Source organism: Centruroides sculpturatus, unplaced genomic scaffold (assembly GCF_000671375.1).
Source record: "Centruroides sculpturatus isolate CEXI.00-Female unplaced genomic scaffold, Cexi_2.0 scaffold122, whole genome shotgun sequence".
NCBI classification, from domain to species: domain Eukaryota; kingdom Metazoa; phylum Arthropoda; class Arachnida; order Scorpiones; family Buthidae; genus Centruroides; species Centruroides sculpturatus.
In genome coordinates, this window is record NW_019384345.1 from 230678 (window position 1) to 254805 (window position 24128).

General features: G+C 27.7%; 1 protein-coding gene across 2 annotated transcripts; it reads left to right on the plus strand.

Annotated features, from left to right (window-relative positions):
* The first annotated feature begins 747 nt into the window (after positions 1 to 747).
* LOC111635406 (nuclear receptor subfamily 2 group E member 1-like) lies at positions 748 to 23378 on the plus strand. 2 transcript variants are annotated; one of them, XM_023380367.1, is made up of 9 exons: positions 748 to 861; positions 4387 to 4468; positions 5208 to 5226; positions 5309 to 5450; positions 6494 to 6720; positions 6792 to 6932; positions 10606 to 10702; positions 22027 to 22179; positions 22258 to 23378. In XM_023380367.1, the coding sequence occupies exons 1-9, from the start codon at positions 825 to 827 to the stop codon at positions 22524 to 22526; spliced, it is 1167 nt and encodes a 388-aa protein (XP_023236135.1). In that variant the 5' UTR covers positions 748 to 824; the 3' UTR covers positions 22527 to 23378. The 2 variants fall into 2 exon arrangements, with proteins under 2 accessions (XP_023236135.1, XP_023236140.1); XM_023380372.1 differs by having other exon boundaries at positions 6605 to 6720.
* Positions 23379 to 24128: the final 750 nt, after the last annotated feature.

Below are 24128 nucleotides of genomic sequence, written 5' to 3' on the forward strand. Positions count from 1 at the left end.
AAAATTATAATTTATCTTTATGAATTATTTAAATTAGGACGTGCTTCGAAAAGCTTAGTGTGTTAAATACGCTTCGTTTATCAGGTAGCTATTGTCTGATTCCATACATAGGGTATTGACTATATGGTTAACTTACATTTAACTTCTAACGATTTTCTAAACGTCCTTAGCTCTAGCTCTAGTTTATTATCCAGGACGTTAAAATTAACCATAAGCTAAGGACGTTAAAATGCATTAATTTTGTTTTAATTATTATTTAAAATTATTTGTATCATTAATTTAAAAATGATTTTAACATCTAAATTTTTACATGATTTAATTAATAAAATATAACATTTTATTACTAGTAAGAATAAATTGAAGTAAATATAGGCCTAATACATTAATATAAACATATTATACTCAAAAAGTAAGCTTATTTGTAAACGTATTGTGATACTTGACTTTTGTTCTATTGATTTGTTGTTGAAATTATATATATTTAACACTTACTTTAAAGCAAAACAATCTGTTATATAGCTTTTCGATTTTTATAATGTGCTAAAATGTAATTAATGTTCCCTCAACTTTCTGTAAACATTCTGTACCTAAAATCAAATCATTTCATTTGATAACAGCCATTGTTTACGGCAACCAATAGCGAGTGGCAGCCGACACTGTGACAGTAACTCGACGAACCACAGTTTAGGTCATTGTTTGCTTTCAGTCCTCGTCTGTCATGAACATCGCATTCACGTTTTGCAGCTTTCAGACTATTTCGCTATATCACTTGAACATTGGATAAATAGTGCAAACCACCAGGGTCCTATTACTGATTTTTTGGAATGGCAGCAAGCGCCAGCGCCACCGCAAAGTCATCGGGTAAGACTTTTTATATTCAAAAGTTAAATTACGGTTAGGGCTATATTACATGAAACACGTGTTATATGTGTGTTTAGCCTAATTTTTATAGATTGTCAAGAAACTTGAACTCAGTCCAATTTTCATCAAAATTAAAATAAGGTGGGGATTAACTTTATAATTTGTTCTTAGTTATAATTTATTGTAAATGATATAGTGAGAATAATGAGTATTTGCTTAAATTGTTTACATTTGATTTATTATTCTGGTAACTTTGATGTACCAAATTTAAGTTAATATTTAAAATAAAATTCAAAATTAGTAGTTAATAAATATTATTATGCTGTCTCACGTACCCTTTAGACATTAACTATTAGGCTATATAATGTTTAGTTTGGTTAAAAATATAAGTATGTGGCGATTCTCATAATTAGTAGGTTATAAATTAGAAATTGTCTGATGCCATAAAATAAACTAATAAAAATAAATAATTTATATTTTCCTTTAATGCTTAAACGCTATGTAAAAAAAAAAAAATTAGGCTTAACGTCAAGAGGCTAAGCATGTAGCTTCACTGCAATGTTTACGTATATCACAGTAAACTGTTAAAAGTTAAATATTTGTTTTTTAGGTATTCAATTAATACATAATCCATTCACAGTAAACATTTTAAACATTCATTAGGTTTAAAACATTAAAAATTAAATATAAATTTCGTGTAAATTAATCACAGCTAAATCTTTATTTAACGTGTTTAAATCGAATTATTTTTTGTGGTAAAGCAGTCGATTTATAATTTCTTTAATCTATAAATATTATAATTTAATGAACTAAATTCATATTAAATTCATTTAGCATTATTATCAATCTTTCACTGATTTTTTTTCTTTATAATTAGAATATATGTATTATTTGTTGTCCAAGATTTAATGTGTTAAATATATGTGTAAAAGTCAGAAATATAATTTAATTTTTAATAATATTTTACTTGAAGTTTTAAGTATCATGATAATGTAATTATTGTTGTTTATTTGAAAGTTTGAACAAAGAAAATTGGGTTTTTTTTAAAGTTTTAACAGAAAATATTTACATTAAAATATTTTTATTAAACATTTCAATTAAAGACACAAAATTCTACTGTTTAATCTGATTTCTACAATAAAAGTAGTGATTTTCTACAGTGAGAAATAATTAATAAAATTATTACTGAAACTTGTAGTTAATTAAAACATTCTTAATACTTTATCTTTTTAAAATTATTGTACTAAACCATTATAGTCTATAAAAATTAATTCAATTTTATCTTATAAAACTCTTAAATTGAAAAAATATTGCCTTAAGCTAATTATATGGCATTTTAATTTTATTACTGAAAGTAAAATATCTAATATTAATAAAACTTTTATTAAATAACTAGAACGAACGAAAAAAATTATTTAAGACATCACTAAATATGAAATTTTATATGAAAATATTCAGTTTTCTTATTAAAGAAAAAAGTATATCGGGCTATAGATAGACAGCAGTTGTTGACTATTAGTAACATTTTCCCGCAATAATTACCAACTCTTGATTTCAAAGGAAAAAAAATCAAATATCGGAAATCAGTTCCCGTATCTCCGGACTAATAGGCGCTCTGCCCCATTTCTGCTAGATGAATTGAGCAGATGGTCATATTTAACCATCCGAAACTCTTCTTTACCTGACTGTGTGCCTTACCGTGAAACGTCAGACAGGGAGTAGCACATCTGTGCGGAAGTTGGTAACATCCCGTAACATCCGGTAAAAATTAATGAAGCATATTTCATCAGATGCTTTTTTTTAATGAAACTGTTTATTGATATTCCGAAACTGAAATTTAGGTAAAAATGCTTAGAAGAACGTATCCGATCCTAAAGTTATCATCTTTGTTTATCTCCAGCATCAATTTTAATTTAATTACCCGTTTTTCCATTATGTAGTAAAGTTTATAGGTCTAAATTTAAAGGTTTTTTAAATTATTTATCTCAATAAACCAAAATATTTCGAATAATTGAATATATATTTTAATAATTTATTATTTTTTTTAATTATATAAGAAACTTCTAAATATTTACGTTATTATGATAAATAGATATAATGCTATGTTAATTTCTATCATTATTTATCATCAGTTTTTACATTTCTCTGATAATTATTTTTTTATGATCTGAAAATAAACACATTAAGAATGAAATCATGTGAAAGATATGGTTCGAATTCCTATCTCGTTGAGACGAAAGGAAAAAAATAATAATAAGTATTTGACATCACAAAATCGCAAAAGTCTAATACACATTCGTTTCAGGTTCTAACCTATGCAAACGTTAACTAATGAAATATGTCGATTTATTTACGATATAAATATTTAATTAGAAAGTTTGTTTCACATAGCTAAATTAACAAAATATAATTTAACAGAATTTAATTATTTATTGCATTTTTATATTTAAGGAAAAATGTGTTAATTTTTTAAAATTATCTGGCTGTAGTTTACATGCTAAAATTTAAAATATGGACATATTACAAATTCTCCTATTTTAAATTGGGGGAAAAACCTCAAATTAGAACCTTTCATGATAATAAAAACGTTATAAAATACTTGTGTTATCGTCCTAAATGTGTAATATTTATTATCATTGATATATTAATTAATCGTTAATGAAATTTGAGCATTTTATATTTTAGAAAATAGTAAGTTTAGAAAGTTTTTAAGCTCTAAATTATCTTGAAAAATTATTAGTCATTAAAAATATATATAAACTAGATTACTATAATAATCATAACTGCAGGCTACTCAATTATTAGAAATATTAGAATATATGTCAAAGCTTATTTAAAATTCCTTCGAATTATTGTTTCTTTCCATTTTTAAAATTCTGATAGATTGAATAGATAACTTCATTTTATTAAGAAAGCATGCTTTATTATATTTTTTACGTTTCTATAGAATAACAAAATATAATCTTTAATGGCATTAATAGATAATTTATAAAATATTAACTTTAATTAAACTATTCGGAATTATTCCAATGAAATAACTAATATGACTGTTCCATTTTATTACAAAGTTTCTATTTAAATAAAGAAATATTTACCTAATTTTTTAAATATTGTTATCATAAATGCTTATATTTCTCATATGAGATATCGTGATATAAATATTAATTCAGCTTATGAAGCTGTGACTTTTGAATATTTCAAAATTTTCACTTATGACAAGTCAGTTAAACTTCTATTCGGTTTTTTATAGATATAATAGATCTATTTGAATTAAAATTCAATAAAATTTATAAAAACTTTTTATCAAAAATATTCACTTTATATGACTTATAGAACATTAAATCTATTTACATTTTATTAATCCCTTCAGAAATTATATTCTTTTGAATGTAGGTCTATAAATACAAAATACTTAGACTTTAAGTTCGATATTTTTTCTAAATAATCTTAACTTTTTAAACAATAAATACAAATTATATAGTTTAATTTATAATAGCTAATACAGAAATTACTTTCTAAAATTAGGTAGAATATTACTAGATGTACCCTGTAAAGTATGCCAAGATCATTCTTCTGGCAAACATTATGGAATATTTGCTTGTGACGGGTAAGCTAATTTATTTAAAACTGTGGAACGAGAATATAATTTAATATTTAAAATACTAGTGTTACTTTGATCTATCAAATGTATTATAGATACAATCTAAATTATTTTAGTACAATAATTATAAAATCAATTAAACCTTATTTTGAAATTTTTGAAGGATTAAGCTAAAAATAAGAAATATATATATATTTCTTATTTTTATTAGTTTGATCTGTGTACAGTACCAAATTATTGTACATAGATACATAAATTTTGTGTATTTTAACAGACAAAAATTATCTAATAAAATAATCATTTTTTTATTTAATTGAAAAATTGAACTGTTTGGAATTATAATGCGTGGTTTCTTTTAACAAAGTAAAGCTGATCCTTATCTCGAAAAGTTAATTTCTCCAACAAAACTGCTTAATCATATTCAGATCAATAGATCTGTCATATAAACGGCGACTTTATGATTATTATTATTTAACAATTTATTCTGCCGAAAATATTTTATATTTATCCAAAAAACTTATCTACGCTCTATTAGGCTATAAACTATAAAATAAAGTTTGTCATAAATTAGTTTAAGACCCAATCTTTACGAAATATAGAATTTATTATTAAATTCTATATTACAATAGTATTAATCTAAGTGTACAGTAATATTAATCTAATATTATTTTAGAAATTTAAATTTATGCAATATTATGTAATGTTTTTATAATTTAATAAATTTGTTTAATTACTGCAACTCTAGGTGTGCGGGCTTTTTTAAAGTGAGTAAATATGCATATTAATATGAAAAACATAGTTTATAAAAACTTTTAAATATTAAATTACGAAAAATTTTAAAAATAGAGATCTATTCGACGAAATCGTCAATATATTTGTAAAGCAAGAGGTTCTAATTCTAACAACTGTCCAGTTGATAAAACGCATAGGAACCAATGCAGAGCGTGCAGATTAAAAAAATGCATTGAAGCAGGAATGAATAAAGATGGTATATATTTAACTAATTTATAAAAATTTATTTAACTATTTATATTATTAACTTTAAAAGACCAAATTAATCACTTTTTATTTGTTTCTGTAAAATATAAAAATTTTGTAATTTTTAAACTATTTGAAATATCTAAAGAGATAATATTGACCTCTTTAGATATTCTATAAACTTTATCTTAGGCCTAAAACGCGTGTATTGAAATGAAGAAATATTTACTTTTTGCTATGAATTTAAATAGTAACGATCAAAGAAGGCCTAAGATAAATAAGTAAGTTTAAAATATAAGTTAAATTTTTTAAAATTATTAATCTATCAGTCTGAGTGTTGTACAGTACTGTACAAGTAGAATCTTTAGAGAATGCATGTTCTAAAATTATTTGAAATAAATTCGTAAACAGGAGTAATTGACTTAAATTAATAATTTTATATTCAAAGGCCAAAACATATAGTAAAAATGTTCCTTTTCACTTTAAGTTAAGTGAATGGCAAAAAAAATATAGTATGCTAATTTACTAACATCTGTTTAAATTTAAAGTAATTAAAAACTATCAATTATTCCTTTAAATTAAAAAATTAATAAGCTCCCGCAGAATTCGATGTAGCTTTTAAAATATCTTTCTGTTTAACGTACTAAAAATTTTAACTTTTAAAAGTCTTATAAATGCAACTAGTCCAATTATTTTATTGCATTAGGTCAACCGTAACGACTAAGCCTTTACTGCTTCGTTCATACAGTAGACATTAGCTAAGGCTTATAAACTTATAATAGACCTCCTATAGTCTATTGTTATCAGTTTCTATCATTTAGAATGTTAAGTCTCACACGGTGTTAAGGTGCAGTCTCTTTCAAATGCTAGTTACGACTCTGTGGGATTCCAAATGAACAATTGTGAATGACTTCAGATGTATACAAAATCCTTAATTTCGAATCCTTTTTCAATAGCTTTCTAAAAACGAAATTTTAGATGCGATTACTGTCAGCTATATCAATAATAAATAGATTAAATAATTTTATAAAATTAAACTTGTTATTATCATAGCTGTTCAGCATGAAAGAGGACCAAGAAATTCGACTATTCGACGTCAAATGGCTTCTTTCATGTTCTACAAAGAAACATCAACTCCGGAATCATTGCCTCCTATTCCTACAGCCACTTACACAGCTCACAGTCAACCCATTACTCCGACTCTAACGAACGAAAGTAGACCGACTACGCTTCATATTCCAGCATTTCGACCAGCAGGATTAATTCATCCTACGCCCAAAGTAATTTTTCTAATATTGAAATTAACTTTAATTAATTAAAGTATCGTCTTAAAAATTTTATATTTTTACAGTATGCGTACGAATTGCCAATATTTCAAACTCCATTTTGTGATTCAGAGACAATTTGCGAATCAGCAGCGAGGCTTCTATTCATGAACGTCAAGTGGGTGAAAAATGTTCCCGCCTTCGTTAATCTGCCATACAGAGATCAGGTAGGCGGAGTTATTCCGAACATCAATAGCGTCTATTGGTTTATTTTGAATTAGGCGTGGATACTTTGAAACGGCTAAAGTTTAAGATTAAAGTAACTATAAAAATAATCTGTTTATTTTTAAATTTTAAATTAAATACTTAAAAATTTTAAAAAAATTAATTTAACTATATATTTTCAAATTATAATCCTAACTTTTTCGATTAATAATCAAAATATTTACTGTACAGTATATGTAGTTTTGAATATAAAATTAAAAAATCAATGTAAAAATAAATTTACAAGCACTTAATATTTATAATTAAATTACGTCAAGATTTTCGAATATCAAAAATACTAGCGTAATTAAAAAAGCAGTACTATACTGTACTTATTTAACAATATAGGCCTATAGGCTTCTCGCTCATACATTTTCGAATGAGAAGTTTGGAATTTGGAAAACATTGGAATTTTGCGTAATTTATATAGGTTATATAGGGGAGACCGGGGCAAGATCGGCATGTTAAGCTTTACTTAAATTTTGTGTAATAAATACTGCTGTAAACTGAAAAAAAAGCTTTGCATATTGTCTATTGGAATGTTTTCTTACTATAGAACTGGTTAAAATCAGTTTGGAAATAAAAATAATTAAAATAATTACAACTTTACAAGAAGAGAGAAATTGACGAAGTTGCCCCGGGTATAGGGGCAAGATCGGCAACTTCTCTCTTTTTGTAAAGTTGTAATTATTTTAATTATTTTTATTAAAGTTGCCCCTGGTATAGGGGCAACAGTAATGGGGCAAGATAGGCACGTATATAAAATTATGTTATTAACAATGTATAAGTTGGAATTCACTATTAAAACAAAGAAATACAAATCCAACACCCATTTAATATTATTACAACGAAATGCAAGTTCAAAGACATATATACATGAATAACAAATGCAAACATGTTTTCATTTATCATCTGTTTGATTTTTATCCTTTGCTTCTAATGTGGCTTTATGTTGCCGATCTTACCCCGCTAGTCATGATTTCGAAACATTAAGTACAACCCTGAGAACAGAATGCCAAGCCACGATCTGGCCACGTGAATAAGTTGAAGTTACATCCTTCTAACAGGAAAAGTAACTTTCGTTATCATGGAATTATAACAAAACCTGCCAATTCAATATAAATGGAAGCAAAATATTATATGGAATTGAACGAAAATGAAAATTTGGAGAACAATAAAAACACTACACTCAACAAGCCACCAATAAAACTCAACTGCCTAACCTATAACCAAAGTCTCCTTTTAATTTGTTTTTAAAAAAAAGCGCTTGACAAACTTGCCCCACATGCCGAAGTTGTCCCGGTCTCCCGTATATATATATATATATATATATATAGGCTATGTCTATACGCAGTATATACTCTATATATTGTTTTGCACAATTGCCATATCGTCACTTAAAACTGCTGTAGTTAAGAAGAGATTAGGTTCGATGTCATAGTATATTTTTATATGCAAGTCTTATCAAAATGATTCTTATATATGATATAATACATTGTGTTTTATCTAAAATCTGTAATCGCAGTTTTATTTCTTTTTAATGAAATTTTTAAAAAATTAATAATAATAATAATATACTTATTAAAAGTTTGTATTTTTTATTCGCGAAATGTTAATTGGAAAAATATTTGTAAACAAATTAGGCCTAAATACATAAGGATGACAAAATTTATTTTTATCTTCCTTAACCTGTAAGATAAAAATTCTAAATAAATTTAAATTATTTTTAAAATAAAAGCTATGTTTATTTTTATTATGTTAAAATTTATTTATTTATTTTTTAATCGATGATGAACTTATTGAATTTTTCATATAAATTACATTTAGCTTATAGAAGTTAACTAGACTTCAAATTAAACATTAAATCTATTTAGTTATAATCTGAAATTAGTAATAATTTGAAATAACATATCTTAAGATATTTTGATAGTTACCGCTATTTTGTTTATTAATAACATCAATCACTTATTAGTATTGTACTGTACATGATCAAAATTTTGTGCTTAGTTAATAGTTTTATATGCTTTTGTATTAAAATATTTTAAAATATTCTAAATTTCACTATATTTTGAAATAAATTAAATTAATTACTTTAATCTTACCGAAAAAACTTTTAAGGAATCTTGAATATTTAAATAATTTTTCATCAACATGTACTGTACTCGTACATACATTTGAATTGTCGTTATATATGTAGTACAGTACTGAACACATTACAGTTTAACGAAATAATGATATTTTACTTTCTTAATAATGATAATCTATAATGTTATGCAACTATAACTTTTTTACGTATATTTTTTCTATCTCTGTTAAAATTATTTGTTAAAAAAAAAAAACAACATAAGATGTAAAACAAACTACTATGATTTTTTTCATGTATAAAATAGCCTCCCTGTAACAAGGATTTTTTTCCTTAGTACAATAAAGCTTTGATTGATTGATAATGATAATCTATGTTATACCTTTAAAATATTTTTTGAAAAATAAGATGTAATCTGAATAACATAATCTAGTTTCTTTTAATAATTTCTTTATTAAGTTGTTTTAAAATTTTGTTTAGTAGGCCTATGTCTATTTTTCAAAACACATTAGCAAGTAAATGTGCTTGTATTATTTTCCAATAAACATTAACAAAAATATTTTTTTTATAAAACACTGTTGAATTGGCTGCATTTAGTACCTATATATTAGTTCTGTAGTACAGTACAGTACAGTATGTTATTTATCTAATAAATTTATAACGTGTTTTAAATAACTTATTGCAGTAGAACTCATAGAATGACTGAATAACTTATTTCACGTATAATAAATAATATATGTTAATTGTGCTCCATTGTTAATAGGGCGGTTTTCCATTAATAAATTTAATAAATTAAAAAATTGTAATCGAAATAAACAGAATTTTAATTTAAAGAATAAGTCCAACATTAGTTCTTTAATTTTTACTTCAGTAAGGAATACATGATATTTTCATTGCTTAGCAACGAAATTTAAATAACATATATATTTAAAGAAATATTTGCCGTTAATAATAATCTGCTATGTTTTTGCATTTATTATACCATTAACTTATAATAAAGAAAAGAGAAACGGATTAAAATGATATTTTACTAAAAAATATAAGAATAAAATTTTAATTAATAAATTACAAATATATTTAATATTGCATATTAATATATTATATTCTGAATGTTAAATTTTTTATGTATGGTAGATATTTAAAAGTAATACAAGCTGCTTCTAGAAAAATATAGGCTTAAAAAGTTTAAGAACAGGATTAAAATTTACAGATTATAAAAGATTATCACAAAAATTAAGCTATTCCATTCACAGTTCTTATCCAAATATTTATCTTAAGAACCCACCATCCTATTCATTCAACTCTGCCAAGAGTCATTGAGTACTTATACTCTACACTTTCATAAAAACCAGTTTTATTCAGTCATACTCTAAAAATGCAAGTTAGGCTTTTTACATCTCGTAACATCTAGCAAAACCATAAAAATATTTTGTTTATAATGATGAATATAAGTTGTTCTTTTATTTTTATTATAATCTGTTACATTAGATAAATATATTGTCAATATTTAGATAAAAAGAAAGTAATTTTAAATGAATGAAATTTTACTTTAGATATTATTATTGGTAGAAGGGTGGAGAGAAATGTTTGTATTAAGTGCTGCCCAGTTTAATCTTCAACTTGATGTTAGTTTGATTTTGGCTGCTGCAGGTAAGCTATTATTATCAATATATTATTACAATATGAAAAAGTTTATAAAATAAAATATATGCCAAAGCTACATGTATAATAAAAAATCTGGTATATATAATTTTTAATTTTTGGATATAATTTTTATGTTTATCTTTTGATTAAGAAAAAATTTGGAAAATTGAATTTTTCACTGTATCGATGAGTCTGACACAAATCGTGTCGGGTACAGTCGAACATGGGCATAATGGTTGTCAAAGCCATACGGGTATGGACAAAAGTATTGTGCTTAGGCCTTACTATAGCCTACTACCTCCTACAGAGGAAGTGGGGACATCGTGGGAATAAACGAAACCATTAGATTATCCGTTGGATGAATCCCGAAGAGTAAAAATAACTATTTTTAACTAAGAATGGATTGATTAAAGGAATGGAAGGTTTTGTTTGTATTTATAATGCATTAAACGATTCGTATTATTAGCTGAAGTAATAATAAATTCGTTATTCTATAAAATTAAAAATTAATCATTTATTTAAGTGTTAAATTGGACTAAAATTTAATTAATAGTTGTAATCCACACAGTTAAAAATGTCGGCTAATCATCTTTCCTAAAACTAGCGAAAGGAAAATGTCTGATTATATCTGAAGCATTATGATGAATAATGCTTCAGACATTATAATGCCTATTGAAAGATTGATGTTATTTATCATTATACTCCAGACTTTAAAAAAAACCCATAATAACATAACTTTACTCACTTAACTGGGTAAGTTTTTCATAATATAAATTTATAGATCACGAGTGACTAGAATAGTTTTCAAAAAAAGGAACAGAACAGAATGGAAAGAAAATATGAGTAAGTCAAAAAGACCACGGGGGTTCAATTAAACGCACTATCAATGTCTGTCTGCAAGAGAGCAGAGCAACTGGCGTTTCCAGCAGTGCATAGAAAAATACTAAACCAACAGGAGACAGAGTTCCTGCTTGGTACTTTAAATGTTGAAAAGAGATGACTGGTATGAAGCTAAACTGCAGCTAATATGTTAAACTAAATTTGAATACGTCTACATTTTGAAACCCACAATTTAAATTTACTTAAGTAGACATAAGTATAATGATAAATCAAATTTTTAACTGGTTAAAAATTCGAAAATTATTAACTTTTTTAATATTTTGATTTTGATACTCAATAAATTTTCATGGAATATCATCTTTGAAAGATACTAAATCCATAATAAAATTGCATTATGCTACAAACATACGTTAAAAATGGATTTATCTCAAAGTATAATTTTATATATCATCGGCAATGTCGTATTTTAAATTTTGAATATGGTTTATTGCATTAATATTATAAAAACTAAGCTAACGAACTCAATGTTAATTATCTATGTTAATTTGTAGATTCACTTGTCAGTTTAAAATTTGAACTACTTTTATTCCTCAGATGAACTAATTTTCTAGAGATTTAAGAAAAGGTGGGTGTTTCAGTTACATTCCAAACACGATTATATTCACTCCTTTCTCTACTGGGAAGAAAAACGGTGTACTGTACTGTACAGTACGTGTCAATCTTCAAATTTCCGCTTCACCGAACTCTCAAAATCCTCGTGGGAATACAGCTTACGTACTGAACATCATAGTTTAAACCATCGTTGAATTTATTTTAGGTTTTTATCTTTATGGTAAATATAATTTTTTATTTACAGTTAAAGAAAACTATTGATGTGCTATTATCGTTTGCAACAATACAAAAAAATTAAATTCGTATCCGTATCCAGAAGACTTTAAAACATTTTAATGAGTGACTTATTCATTGTAATCGATAAATAAAGATTTAAAAAACATTTGCAGATAACCTATAGACAGAAAATAATTTAATCAGAATAATGATTTTTTTAATTTAATAAAATATAAATGAATTGTTCTATAATTATAGATTTAANAAAATAAAGAAATAATTTTTAACAATACAATAGCCAGGATTATTATTTTGAAAAGTTTACATTAGGCTTAACATTGATGAAAATTCAATGAGAAGCGGCACGCATGGAGAAAAATTTCAACATGGGATAGATTAATATATTTTTTTTGTACATAACCGGTTATCCGAAAAATAAGTTATCCAAACAACCTCAGTATTAATTATTTAATTGTAAAATGTAGATCAATCCTGGACTTTTTATTTAAAAATTTTAAAAGCAATTTTAGCAATATGTTTGAAATATTTTAGCGAAAAACTTAGAACACCGTCCAGTAATATACTGTGTTTTAAAATGTCATTTATCAGAGAACCCAGATTAAATTCAGTGGAGCATCTATTGATTATTCCGTGTATATTGTAGCAGGCTGATTCATTGCTGATTTTGACTAACTTGTAAGTGTTAACATGTGTAACTTAACTGAATGAACAACTGTTTTATTTTTGTTAATATTAAGATTTCATTATTGAAACTTTTTATTTTTTTAACCACAAAATTTTCCGAGAATTTTAAGAACAAGAAATAAATTTATGGAAATCAAATTCGATATGGTCATAGGAGGTTGGTTCGCGGACGTTTTTAAGATATTTTGTAATATATACCTGTACTGTAAAAAAATAATTGTTATATTGCATATTTGAATTTATTCCTGCTGATACTAAAAGTTTATTAAACAATATTTTCAACAGTATTTGAATATACTGTATATTACGATAAGGAAATTTTTATTAGCTTGAACTTCTAGATTTTTTCGTGGATTTGAACGAATTAAATGTTGATAGATAGGGCAAATGTGCAATAAGCTTTGTTTTCGGATCCTATGATCTGTTCCAGAAATATAAGATTTCAAAGTTATGAACTTTTCATATCATTTTGTATAGGAAATCGAAAGAAATTCATTGAAACAATTTCGTGTCGGGTTTATCAACGGACCATCTGGTTTACGAAAGAATGTTTGCCCTTGATAAATAGCTCTGTCCGGCGTAAATTTTCTACACTTTGTAATTAATTGTCCACTGATCATTTTGTAATATATATATATATGTCACTTCAAAGTTGTACTCTATCTCATTTATTCTTTTTTTTAACCAGAATTTTGCAGCATTTCAGATAATCCGCTTTCTCTGCAGATCACGAGCTAACATCAGGGCCGCCATTATAGAGAGAATATGCGGGACGTACTGTACTGTACAGTATGTTAGAATGTCCTATTTCTCTTATCAAAGTGGTGATGAACAGTATCATGTCACTGAACATTATCTTGGCATATTAAATGGCTTAAATCTTATTTGAAATGTCAGTTTACACTTAAAAATGGTAGACTGTTGCAGATAAAATGTGGTGTTTCCAAAGTATCTGTATTAGGTCCATTGCTTTTCTTGATTTATATTAATTTATTGAGACAACAATTTAGAGATTATACAGTATAACGGTATAATATGCTGATGATATATCTATACAGAAAATCCTCGTTAGTTCGAAATTCGGGAAACGAAATATTCGCGACTTCGAATTATCAGAAATTTACATATTTATGCACATTATGCCAAAGGTCATGTAACTGATGTAATTTATTAAGCAAACGGAATACGGCTACCTATACAGAACGCTATTTTCGTTAATTAATAATAATAATATAAATAAAGTGTAGGTAAACAATGCACGTGTCCAATGAGAACCTCACAGGTCACCACATAGGTTTTATAAAAAGTAAAGCAGAATTCTTCGAAATGTAGTTCAAATTATTTTTAAAGTTGCCCAAAAGTAGTAGTCTAGAGTTCTACAAATATCTCATTTGTACTCGTAGTCCAATCTTGCAATTCCTAAAACTAGCCATATTTTATGAGATAAGAGGGGGAAAAAATGGTAGTCCATGTGTAAGGTGACACCCGAAAATGTGTTATTGTAAAAACAAAGCCATATTGACCAGATTAGAGTTGATCTTAGTCTATTGTTCTCTTATAATATGGAGGCAGAGATCTAAACGAGCATAGGCGTATCACAGTTCGGACGGAATTTTCACTTCGAATTTCGAAATAGCCGTATTTCGAACTAACCTAATTCTTTACGTGTACCCTGGCCAGGACAAAAGTACAGTTACGAACTAACGGAATTTCGAACTATTTGAGTTCGAATTAACGAGAATTTCTTGTATTATATGACTTTCAAGAAGAATATAAATATATTAGAGGCAATATAATACGATATAAACTCAACAAATTAAGAAATTGGTTATTGAGAAATTATTGTTGCATTTTTATATAGCTTAAATAAATACATTTAATGTAAGATACTGTGTAAAATATTATGTAGTCAGTTCTAATGATTGATTGCGTGATTATACGCCTCTGTTAAAAAAGGTCAAGGTTCTAACAGAGTTAAATGTTTTGGAGTATTTTTTAACGAACGAACTCAATATTAGAAATTATATAATAGATTAATTAACTGATGAACTATATTGTATTTCTTGGGTCAAAGTTTACTTAATAACTTATGTTCTGCATTTAAGGCAACTTTTCAATCTGTAATATCATATGGTATATAGATTTGGAATGGAACTTATTATTGCTATTTGTCGAAATGAATACAGTTGCAGAGGCAAATTGTTGCACATGAGGCTCGGGGGACAGTGGGAATAGATTGATAATAATAATTGTATAGTAAATCGGATATTACTTTAACATTTGTATATTTATTGTGTGTTAAGTTTTTATGTTTGCTTGGATCCACGAATCTAGATTTTATAGGTTTTTGTATAATCATACAAAAACCTATAAATAAAATATTGAGGTTTTCCTTAGACAAATTAGATGAAAATTGTCACTGCTTCAAAATGTGGACATATATTCTCTTACGAAGTTTCAATCCAGATAGAGAATTTTCTATATTAACTTATACATACCGTATAGTAATTTATATATAACAAATGCACTAGTAGAAAATATTACTATTGCTATATTTGATATATATATTTTTTTACTTATTTATTGATCTGAAAACGAAAAGAGCACAAATTTAGGTTATGCATTAACGTACTGTTTAATGCATAACCTAAATCAAAAGAATGTACCAAATACACGTGTTTTAACTGAAAACTTCTTTACCAAATACGTGTTCTAGCACAAAGATATAAATTTTAGACGCTATCTTAGCCGATTTATTTGCTCAAATTTGAGATCGATACTCTCGAGCTTTGTATTTGTTACGGGGTCCTATCTCAATTGAAAAAATTGAAGATACTTTTGGTTGGCACGTGAAGAAACCGATAAGTGTTTACGTAAGTCTTATAATAAATTTAGATTTAATCTCGATATCACGTTATTTTTTATAGATTTTAACATGCTTTATTTCGACAAGAAGCTAATATCGAACAACGATCTTTATTGTAGTTTAGCCGAGTGAACAACAACAACACAGTTAGTGGCAGACTCGTGTCTCGCGACAAATTGACTGCGTGAAGTTTTCCGGGTTTTCTTCACGTGTCTAACACATATAGATATATAGATGTCAATTTTCCATAAAAAGACCTCCCGGGAAACATCTTCCTCTTGACAGTTACATTGCCTTATCCACATGTTACTTTGCCTTATGCTATTAATCCTTAAGTGTAGTTCGTGTATAGCGTGAAATTATGCTTATATCATGTAAATTATGGTGTAGTATGTCTTTGAAACAATTTACGAACGCGATGATGGCAATTATAAAAGAACTGATCATCCAAGCGAAAAAGGCGTCAATCTACCTTTCTAGGAGGCCTGGAATAGAATCCAAGCGAGCAACTCCAGGAACTTATCATGGGCGGTCTTGTTCCGGGAATATCGGTCCCCGTCTCTCACCATCAGGTAGCCCCATTGTGGGCCTTGCCGAACTAACGATAGCATGGGGGAAAAGCCTTCTTAGTGTCTATAGGGCAGAGAGTCAAAAGTGAAAAAAGATCAATTATGATATTATATAACTAGTTATTTCCTAAAATCCATCATTACATACAAAATAAATATTGATAAATTTGATTTCATTTCTAATGTTTTGTGTCAGGCTTTTGATTCAATACAAGTTTCTACCTTTAATAGGTTTTGCTACGAATTAATAACAAAGGTATAACGTATAGGCATAAGTTTTCGCTTACATCTTTCAGGTTCCGCCATAGACAGGGCAGTTTGTGAGGAAAATTTGACTGTTAATACCCAATCACTGCAATTTTCCGGCTTTCAAGAATTTCCGCTTCTTGCAGATTTTACTTTATTATATCTCTCTTTTAATGAATTTCTTAATATACAAAAATTTATATTATTATGAAACCTTCTAACTGAACATTCACAATTTTTCATTTAACGTAGAATGGCGAAAAAATCAAAAATTTTCAAATAAATCAATTAAAATAGCGTCTAAAAGCCTGCATTTTTACTGAGAAAACCCAAAAGTTTGTTAGGACACGTGTGGTTGACTTGCAAGTGTACATACACTTTCTTTGTTTGGTTGAGAATTGAGAATACTCTATATAAATTAATGCATATTTTATTTTCTGCGCCTTCTTTTCTTTCGTTTTGAGATCTTTCAAATTAATATAGTTTAGTAAATGTTGTGTCTAGATTGTAAACCTCGTTTAAAAAAGTGTTTACATCTTAAAATAATACATTTTCTTGTTCCATCCTGTCTAAGACAGAAAATCTGTCTAAACAGAAAATTTATAGTCTCATGCAATTCCGGTTTTCGTGATTTTTACTGTACAGACCTATTCTTTGATTTTTCAGATATTTTCACGCAGTTCAATTTTATGCCAACAAGAAAAGAAATCCGGTAAAGAGTGGCGTAACTTTTCGGGAAAAAATGTAAAATTGCCTGTGGCGCCATCTGTTATGATATTTTACTAAAAAGACTTTTAATAATATAAATTGCTATGAAATAGCAAAAAGGTTAATTTTGAGAGCAGGAATGCGTTTAATGAACAATTGTAAATGTTAATGAAGATTTTACTTCTCGTTATCAAGTTCGACACTACTCGAGATAAAAAATGTGACCTCTCTCTATCTCACCATCCCCTTGATCTTTAACCACCAAAATTTAATAGCATCAATCCCCAACACAAACCTCCCTGCAAAATTTTATTTAAAAGTTATTAAGCTTTAAAGTGGGTTAACAATATCGTGCCCCCACACATTCACACGCGCAAAACTCCCACCTTTAAAACGTTTCTTGTCATTTCAAGGTGTCCTATAAATCCAAAAATGTAAAAATCTTGGAGGTCTTTTTTTTTCCTATCTTTGACCGATCGTCATACATTCTCTGTTATATATAACAGTGTATAATAGTTGGGAAAGTAACAATGTCAATCTTAATTCGTGATTTAATTTAATAAAATTTAATTTATATTCATTATTTAAATGAAAGCTTGAATTTCACTGAATTTTAAAATTAGCCTATATTATTAAATCTTTGGTATTATTTTTTTAAATTTCGATACAAATTAAGTTTTTACTACAGTACTACCAGAACATGCAAACCTATTTCATTCTCAAATTTTACATAGTCAATAAGTAATATATGTTAATATAAATTATTGTATAGAATAGAATCTTAATTCCAGTGAGTTTTTCTAATTACATCGAGCAAACGAAGTAGTAAATAAGTTTCCATGACTAATTGTAGAATTTTTCATATTACAGTAGTTATAGTGTCTATATAATGCCAATTGGTAAAAATGTATGTAAAAAATTATTATTAATTGATGCTCATAAAAACAGCAAATACAGTACTTGCAAAGGTTAATTTTTTTAAAAAAGGTTAAAAAGGTTTGCAAAGTTAAAATTGAAAAAATTCAGATTAGTTTGCAAATTTCATTCACATAAGCCCATGTCGAAAATAATACTTGAAACGATTTATTATACCTTATACGTTTATCAAGAGTCTATGATTAATATTAAATTTAAAAATAAATTAATCAACTACTATTTTTGGGTTAAAATCGATTAAATATGACGAAACATACACCAAATCAGTAGCCCTGTATCCTACTTATACTGTATCAAGGATTTTAACAATACATCTCCCACGCTATTGACAGCATTAAAGGAATCCAATTAGTAAATAGCTTTCGTCTATACAATGAATTGATAATTAAATTAACTAAAGTACTCATGGGAATCCAGTAGCTAACAATACGACTTTCAATCTCTCCTGGCTATCCGATTTTGACTACTTGAATTTCCCCTTTCAATTGATTTTCAGAGTAAATACATTTGATCTGATTTAGGTTTAAAAACTTAAAATAAACTTTCTATATTTAAAAATTAATATTGAATAAAAGTTAGGATATATACAAACTTTAATGGAACAATGACTAGTTTAAAATAGTAATTAGTTGCAAAATAGCAACTTTTTCTGGATGAGGGCCTCAACTAAACTTCGTAGGCTACCGGCATACTTTTCTCTTATGGAATTGCAGACTGAGTATTAACACACTTCATAACTGCCAGTACACTAGCTACTAAAATAATATATCCTAATGATAAGCAAACTAGTAATATATAGTTTATTCTCATCTTTTCACTAGTCCAGTTTAGTTTAATGTTCTTTGTCACAAATATCAGCTTAATTAGCATTGCATCGTGGCAAGAGAAAGAAAACGGGATAATAAAATTGCTTTGCTACGTATTAGAACCTTGCGAGTTGCTCGTGACTAAGGACCAAGTTTAAAATCACAAACATATGCATTTTAAAGTGCTCGAAATATGCATTATACGTGTTAAAATAGCCAGTAAAATACACTAAAATATAAGTTGAAATGCATACGTACTGTACTTCTATCTGTGAGCAAATCTTAATAACGTCTATTACATCACACTTTTCAAGTGGGAAGGGATAAACACCCGATAATAGATGATACAAGGATTTCAAAAATGATGACGTCACAAAACATGTATTAGAATAACGTTTCATGTAAGTGACAGTCAAGTCAATTACGAATAAAATTACATGTTCAAAGACCCAAAGTTCGAAAATATTAGATTCATCATTGACTAATTAAACCATTCCAAACTTTTATATGCTTTAAAGCTTCTTTTGTGTAAGTAGGTAAACGTAAGATATATCCAAATGTCTCAAATTCAATATGTGTTCCAATTTTTAATGGTTTAAAAACGTTATTTCGGAGGTTTTCGTCTAATGGATCAGGAAATTCTAAATCATTTCATTTGTTTTTCTTGATACCTTAAATTTGTTAACATTATTCTACGAATTAAAATAATTTCTAGGCATCGTTCACTTGTATGTCGTTTAGGCTAATTACGACTAACCGGAAACACGAAACGGAAGTTCAAGCAAGTCTTTTATATAGAGCATGCGCATGCTTTTGTTTATTCAAGAATAGTCTACAAAGCATTTATTTATTTCCGAAAATGGTCGAAGCTGCAAAATATGTAATAAAATCATAAACGCGCATTTTGTGTCTTTTTAAATACGTTTATAAAATATGTATTGCCGGACAACCTTAATTTGATCCATCTGGACCCAACTATTGAGATTTTAACGTTATAGCATCTAAACAAATGCACGTGCATTCAAATCTGTATATTTAGACTGCTTTAAAACTTAACGTTTCTTAGAACATAAAAGCTATTTAATGATTTCAAAGAACAGTAATAATACTTTGGGGAGTAACAAAAGAGAATTTAGAACTTAACGAGAGTGACTTCTTTTGTGAGTTTATCTTGTCAGTGAACAGGTTGACATCATTAACTAATCCGGCATCATGGGACTTGTAGGTGTTGGATTAGTTTTTCCGGTCACATGGAATCCGGAGTTATAATATATTTAACCCAACAGCTGTACCTCATTCTACCTTTAAAATACTAGTAAATCAGTACAGGTTGGTTAAAGAAAAAAAGAGACATTAAATAAAAATTCCTTGTCAAATTATCGTACATCTGGCAAATCTGAGCACCACCAAACCGTAGCGGCAGGCGACCCCGCCTGCCGCTACGGTTAATTTGTAATTAGTGATGGTAGACCTGCACTTAACATTTAGCTTTTAGCTTTAACTTAGAAACATGTCACAACTAACAATGAACTAAAGGTAAATTTATCTTTACAGATAAGGAAGGGCTACGAGTAAAATTTATTTTTATCTTAACAACTAGTCCGTTAATGAACAAACATACTTTAAAAACATTGAAATATTTAAATTACAGAATGAATCATTAGAAGTAAGTTGTAAAAACATTCATTATCCTAATTAATGATAAACATTAATGAAGAAAAATACAACACATTCCTTTAACAGCTTAATGGGATTTTAAAACCGTTTGAGAAATAACTGATCTAAGTTTTTTCAAAGTTTCTCGGCCACTAAAACCTCCACACCGTGATGGACCGCGGACTACCGGTTGAGAAACGCTGAGATAGTAATTATAACTTTCAGAAATCCAAGATATAAAGCTTATTCTATTTGTTTCATATACGTGTTATAGAATAGATTTTGAGATACTTTAGCTACGATTGCATATCAATTTCTAATCATCCATTAATTGTTTTTGAAATTTAGTATGCTAATCATATCTCGATAAAATTTTGAACTTAAATTATATGATGGACATAAATTTATCAAACAGTACAATTCTTTTAATAAATCTTTAGTATTTTATATTCCTTACTCGCATCTAATAGTTAAATGATCATATAACAAAATAAATTACTTCGAATGTCTAATTAAAGGCTGTGAAAACAGTGTTAAGTTTAGTATTTGAAATTACAGAACTCCTTTGAGTATTATAAATATGACATTTGTTTTAATTAGGCACAATTATACAGTACCTAGGGAACAATTTAGCCACTTAACTACTGTGTAGTCAATTATCTGTTTTATGGAAGTCACACCTGTGTTCCGTTTTAGTCTCTAAACCTCTTAAGAACACTATAAATTCCTGAAATTTTTAGAATGTACTAGTAAGACTGTCTTAAAAATTAAGTAAGAATCAATTTTTCATAATTTTTAAATTCACGATTTTGATTTACTGTTTTTTCGACTTTTGAAAATAAAATCGAAATGCATAATACAAAAGAAACTGTTTGTTTACACTGCATTATTCCAGTCCATTGAACATATGTAATTAAGAACAAGTTAATAATGATTCAATTGAATCATTAATAACTTGTTCTCGATTAAATGGCGATTTTTAATCCAGTAACTTAAAATTTTAGTTTGATTCGACATTGTCTATTATTGATTTTACATAAGAATTATTAAAATATTTATTTGCATTTATCTATTATCTGCATTATCTTTACCATTTTCATTTGTATTAATTATGTATGATTTTTTTTGTCTAAGTTATTTTTATTCTTATATAAAATATTTTTTAATTAGGTCTAAAAGCAGATACGTCTCCTCTTACCGAACAAATGACAAGGATCATGAATGAAATCAGAAGTTTTCAAGAAATCATAGAAAAATTCAAACAAATACAAGTCGATTCAACAGAATACGCTTTCCTTAAAGCCATCGTTTTATTTAAAACCTGTAAGTAACTTTATCATAATTAATAAATTTCACCAGGTAAAATATATTTCATAAACCAACATTATTATTATTTTGTAGCATTTCAGAATACTTCGGCAGATGTTCGTGGAGTTCGTGAAATTACGATGATTGCTTCATATCAGGATCAGGCTCAACTTACCCTGAATACTTACATCCAAACAACTTATCCTATGCAAAAATTTCGATTTGGGAAATTACTCTTAATGCTCCCTTCACTTCGTTCTGTTAGCAATACGACTATAGAAGAATTATTTTTTCGAAAATCTATAGGTCATTCTCCCATGGAAAGGGTTTTATGTGATATGTATAAATCAGGAGATTTTTAATATTAATTCGTGTTTAGACTTCACATAAGTCCAAATGAAGGTCATATGTGCAATGATTATAAATGTGTCATTGCTAAGTGAAAACTCAGCTCGGCGTATTATGGATCTGCAAGATGCCCATGGCGCCTTGCATTGGCTTGCTGCTCTGGGCACCCGGAATCGAGTCCGGGCTGCAACAACCTGGATTTTCCACAAGGCAGCCTAATTTGTGTGACTGCTGCTGGACCCAATTGAAGAGGCTGCGATTTCCTCCCACACTAAGCATAATATATTTTAGAAGCATTCCATCACACATCTTACGCGTAAATGAATATTTTTTCTTTAACGAATTATATTTGGATTATAATTAATTAAGCACACTTTAATTGAAAAAAGTTGTTATCAACTATAAACAAGCAACTCACCTGGAAGACATTCAAGTTGGGCGAATTTTTCACTCTGCGATATAATGCGAATTATGTGAGAATTACACTTGTAAATATTTTTTTAATGATTTAAGTACGTTAACTGAACCGGAAAAAGTAAGCGAATAATTATTCAAACTAAATATAAATTATAAACATTATTATTGGATAAAATATCGAAATTTATTATTTATTGTTTAATACCTACAAGATATAATGTTCATATAGATTTTTAGAGAAAAAAATATTACATCCAATCAAGGTTGTAGCCAGGATTTTGTTTGGGGGTCCAAATTAGAACTGACACATCGAAGACTTTTGAACTACCGGGGGATAATCAAATAGTATGGAATTGTTTTAAAATTATGAGCAGGTACTCTAAGGGTGCGACTATGCAGACGCGAATTTAGAGCGATTTAGTTTTCGCAAAGGAAAACCATGCACAAACGAGAAGCGAGAAATAACGCTAGCGAGAGCGAATTTCTGGTTCTCGCACATATCTGACAGGTTTTGATATTTATCGCGTCTCGCCTCTTCTCGCCACATATTCTCGCTCGCTCGGAAAATTCGCTCGCTCGCGTCTGCATAGTCGCACCCTAATAAAGCGTACGTTTTCAATTGTTGCTATATTTACATTTCATCTAAGTAAATTGTAAGTCCATCTAAGAATTTTTAACTCGCTAGTTTAAAAGAGAACTTTAAGTATCTTTTGGACTTTTTAATTTTTTTTAAAATTTATAAAATAACCGATCCCATTGCTTTTATTTTTTTTTATCCATCTAAGTAGTTCTCTATTGATATTTTTGACTATTTCAAAATCTTTTAAAGACTTCTCCACACTATGTCACAATTCAGCTTTAGATTCTATTTCCTCCATTTCGTAAAATTTAGCATAGCATCTCGTTCTCTCACTTTGGTAACCACTTAAAAGGGGTTTTTTTTTTGGACGTATAAAACCAAATGTTTATGTCCTTAGAATCCGACGTTCACTCGAGTTCAGGAATTACTAAGAAGACAATTTTAGTTCTTAGGTATTTCATTTACATGCATTTAGGATCGGAGTTTTTATCGATCCCTCTGCAGTCTACAAATAATAAAATTGTATTGTAAATTAAACTTTTAACCAAGATGTAAAAAGTTAAAACAAAACTTACAAAGATACAATATATATACCTATCATAATAATTGTATAATTAAC

Coding starts and splice junctions, on each gene's coding strand:
- LOC111635406 (XM_023380367.1), top strand. CDS start 825: ATGGCAGCAAGCGCCAGCGCCACCGCAAAGTCATCGG. Junction 6,721..6,791: donor TAATTCATCCTACGCCCAAA/GTAATTTTTCTA, acceptor ATATTTTTACAG/TATGCGTACGAATTGCCAAT. Junction 10,703..22,026: donor TTTGATTTTGGCTGCTGCAG/GTAAGCTATTAT, acceptor TTTTTTAATTAG/GTCTAAAAGCAGATACGTCT.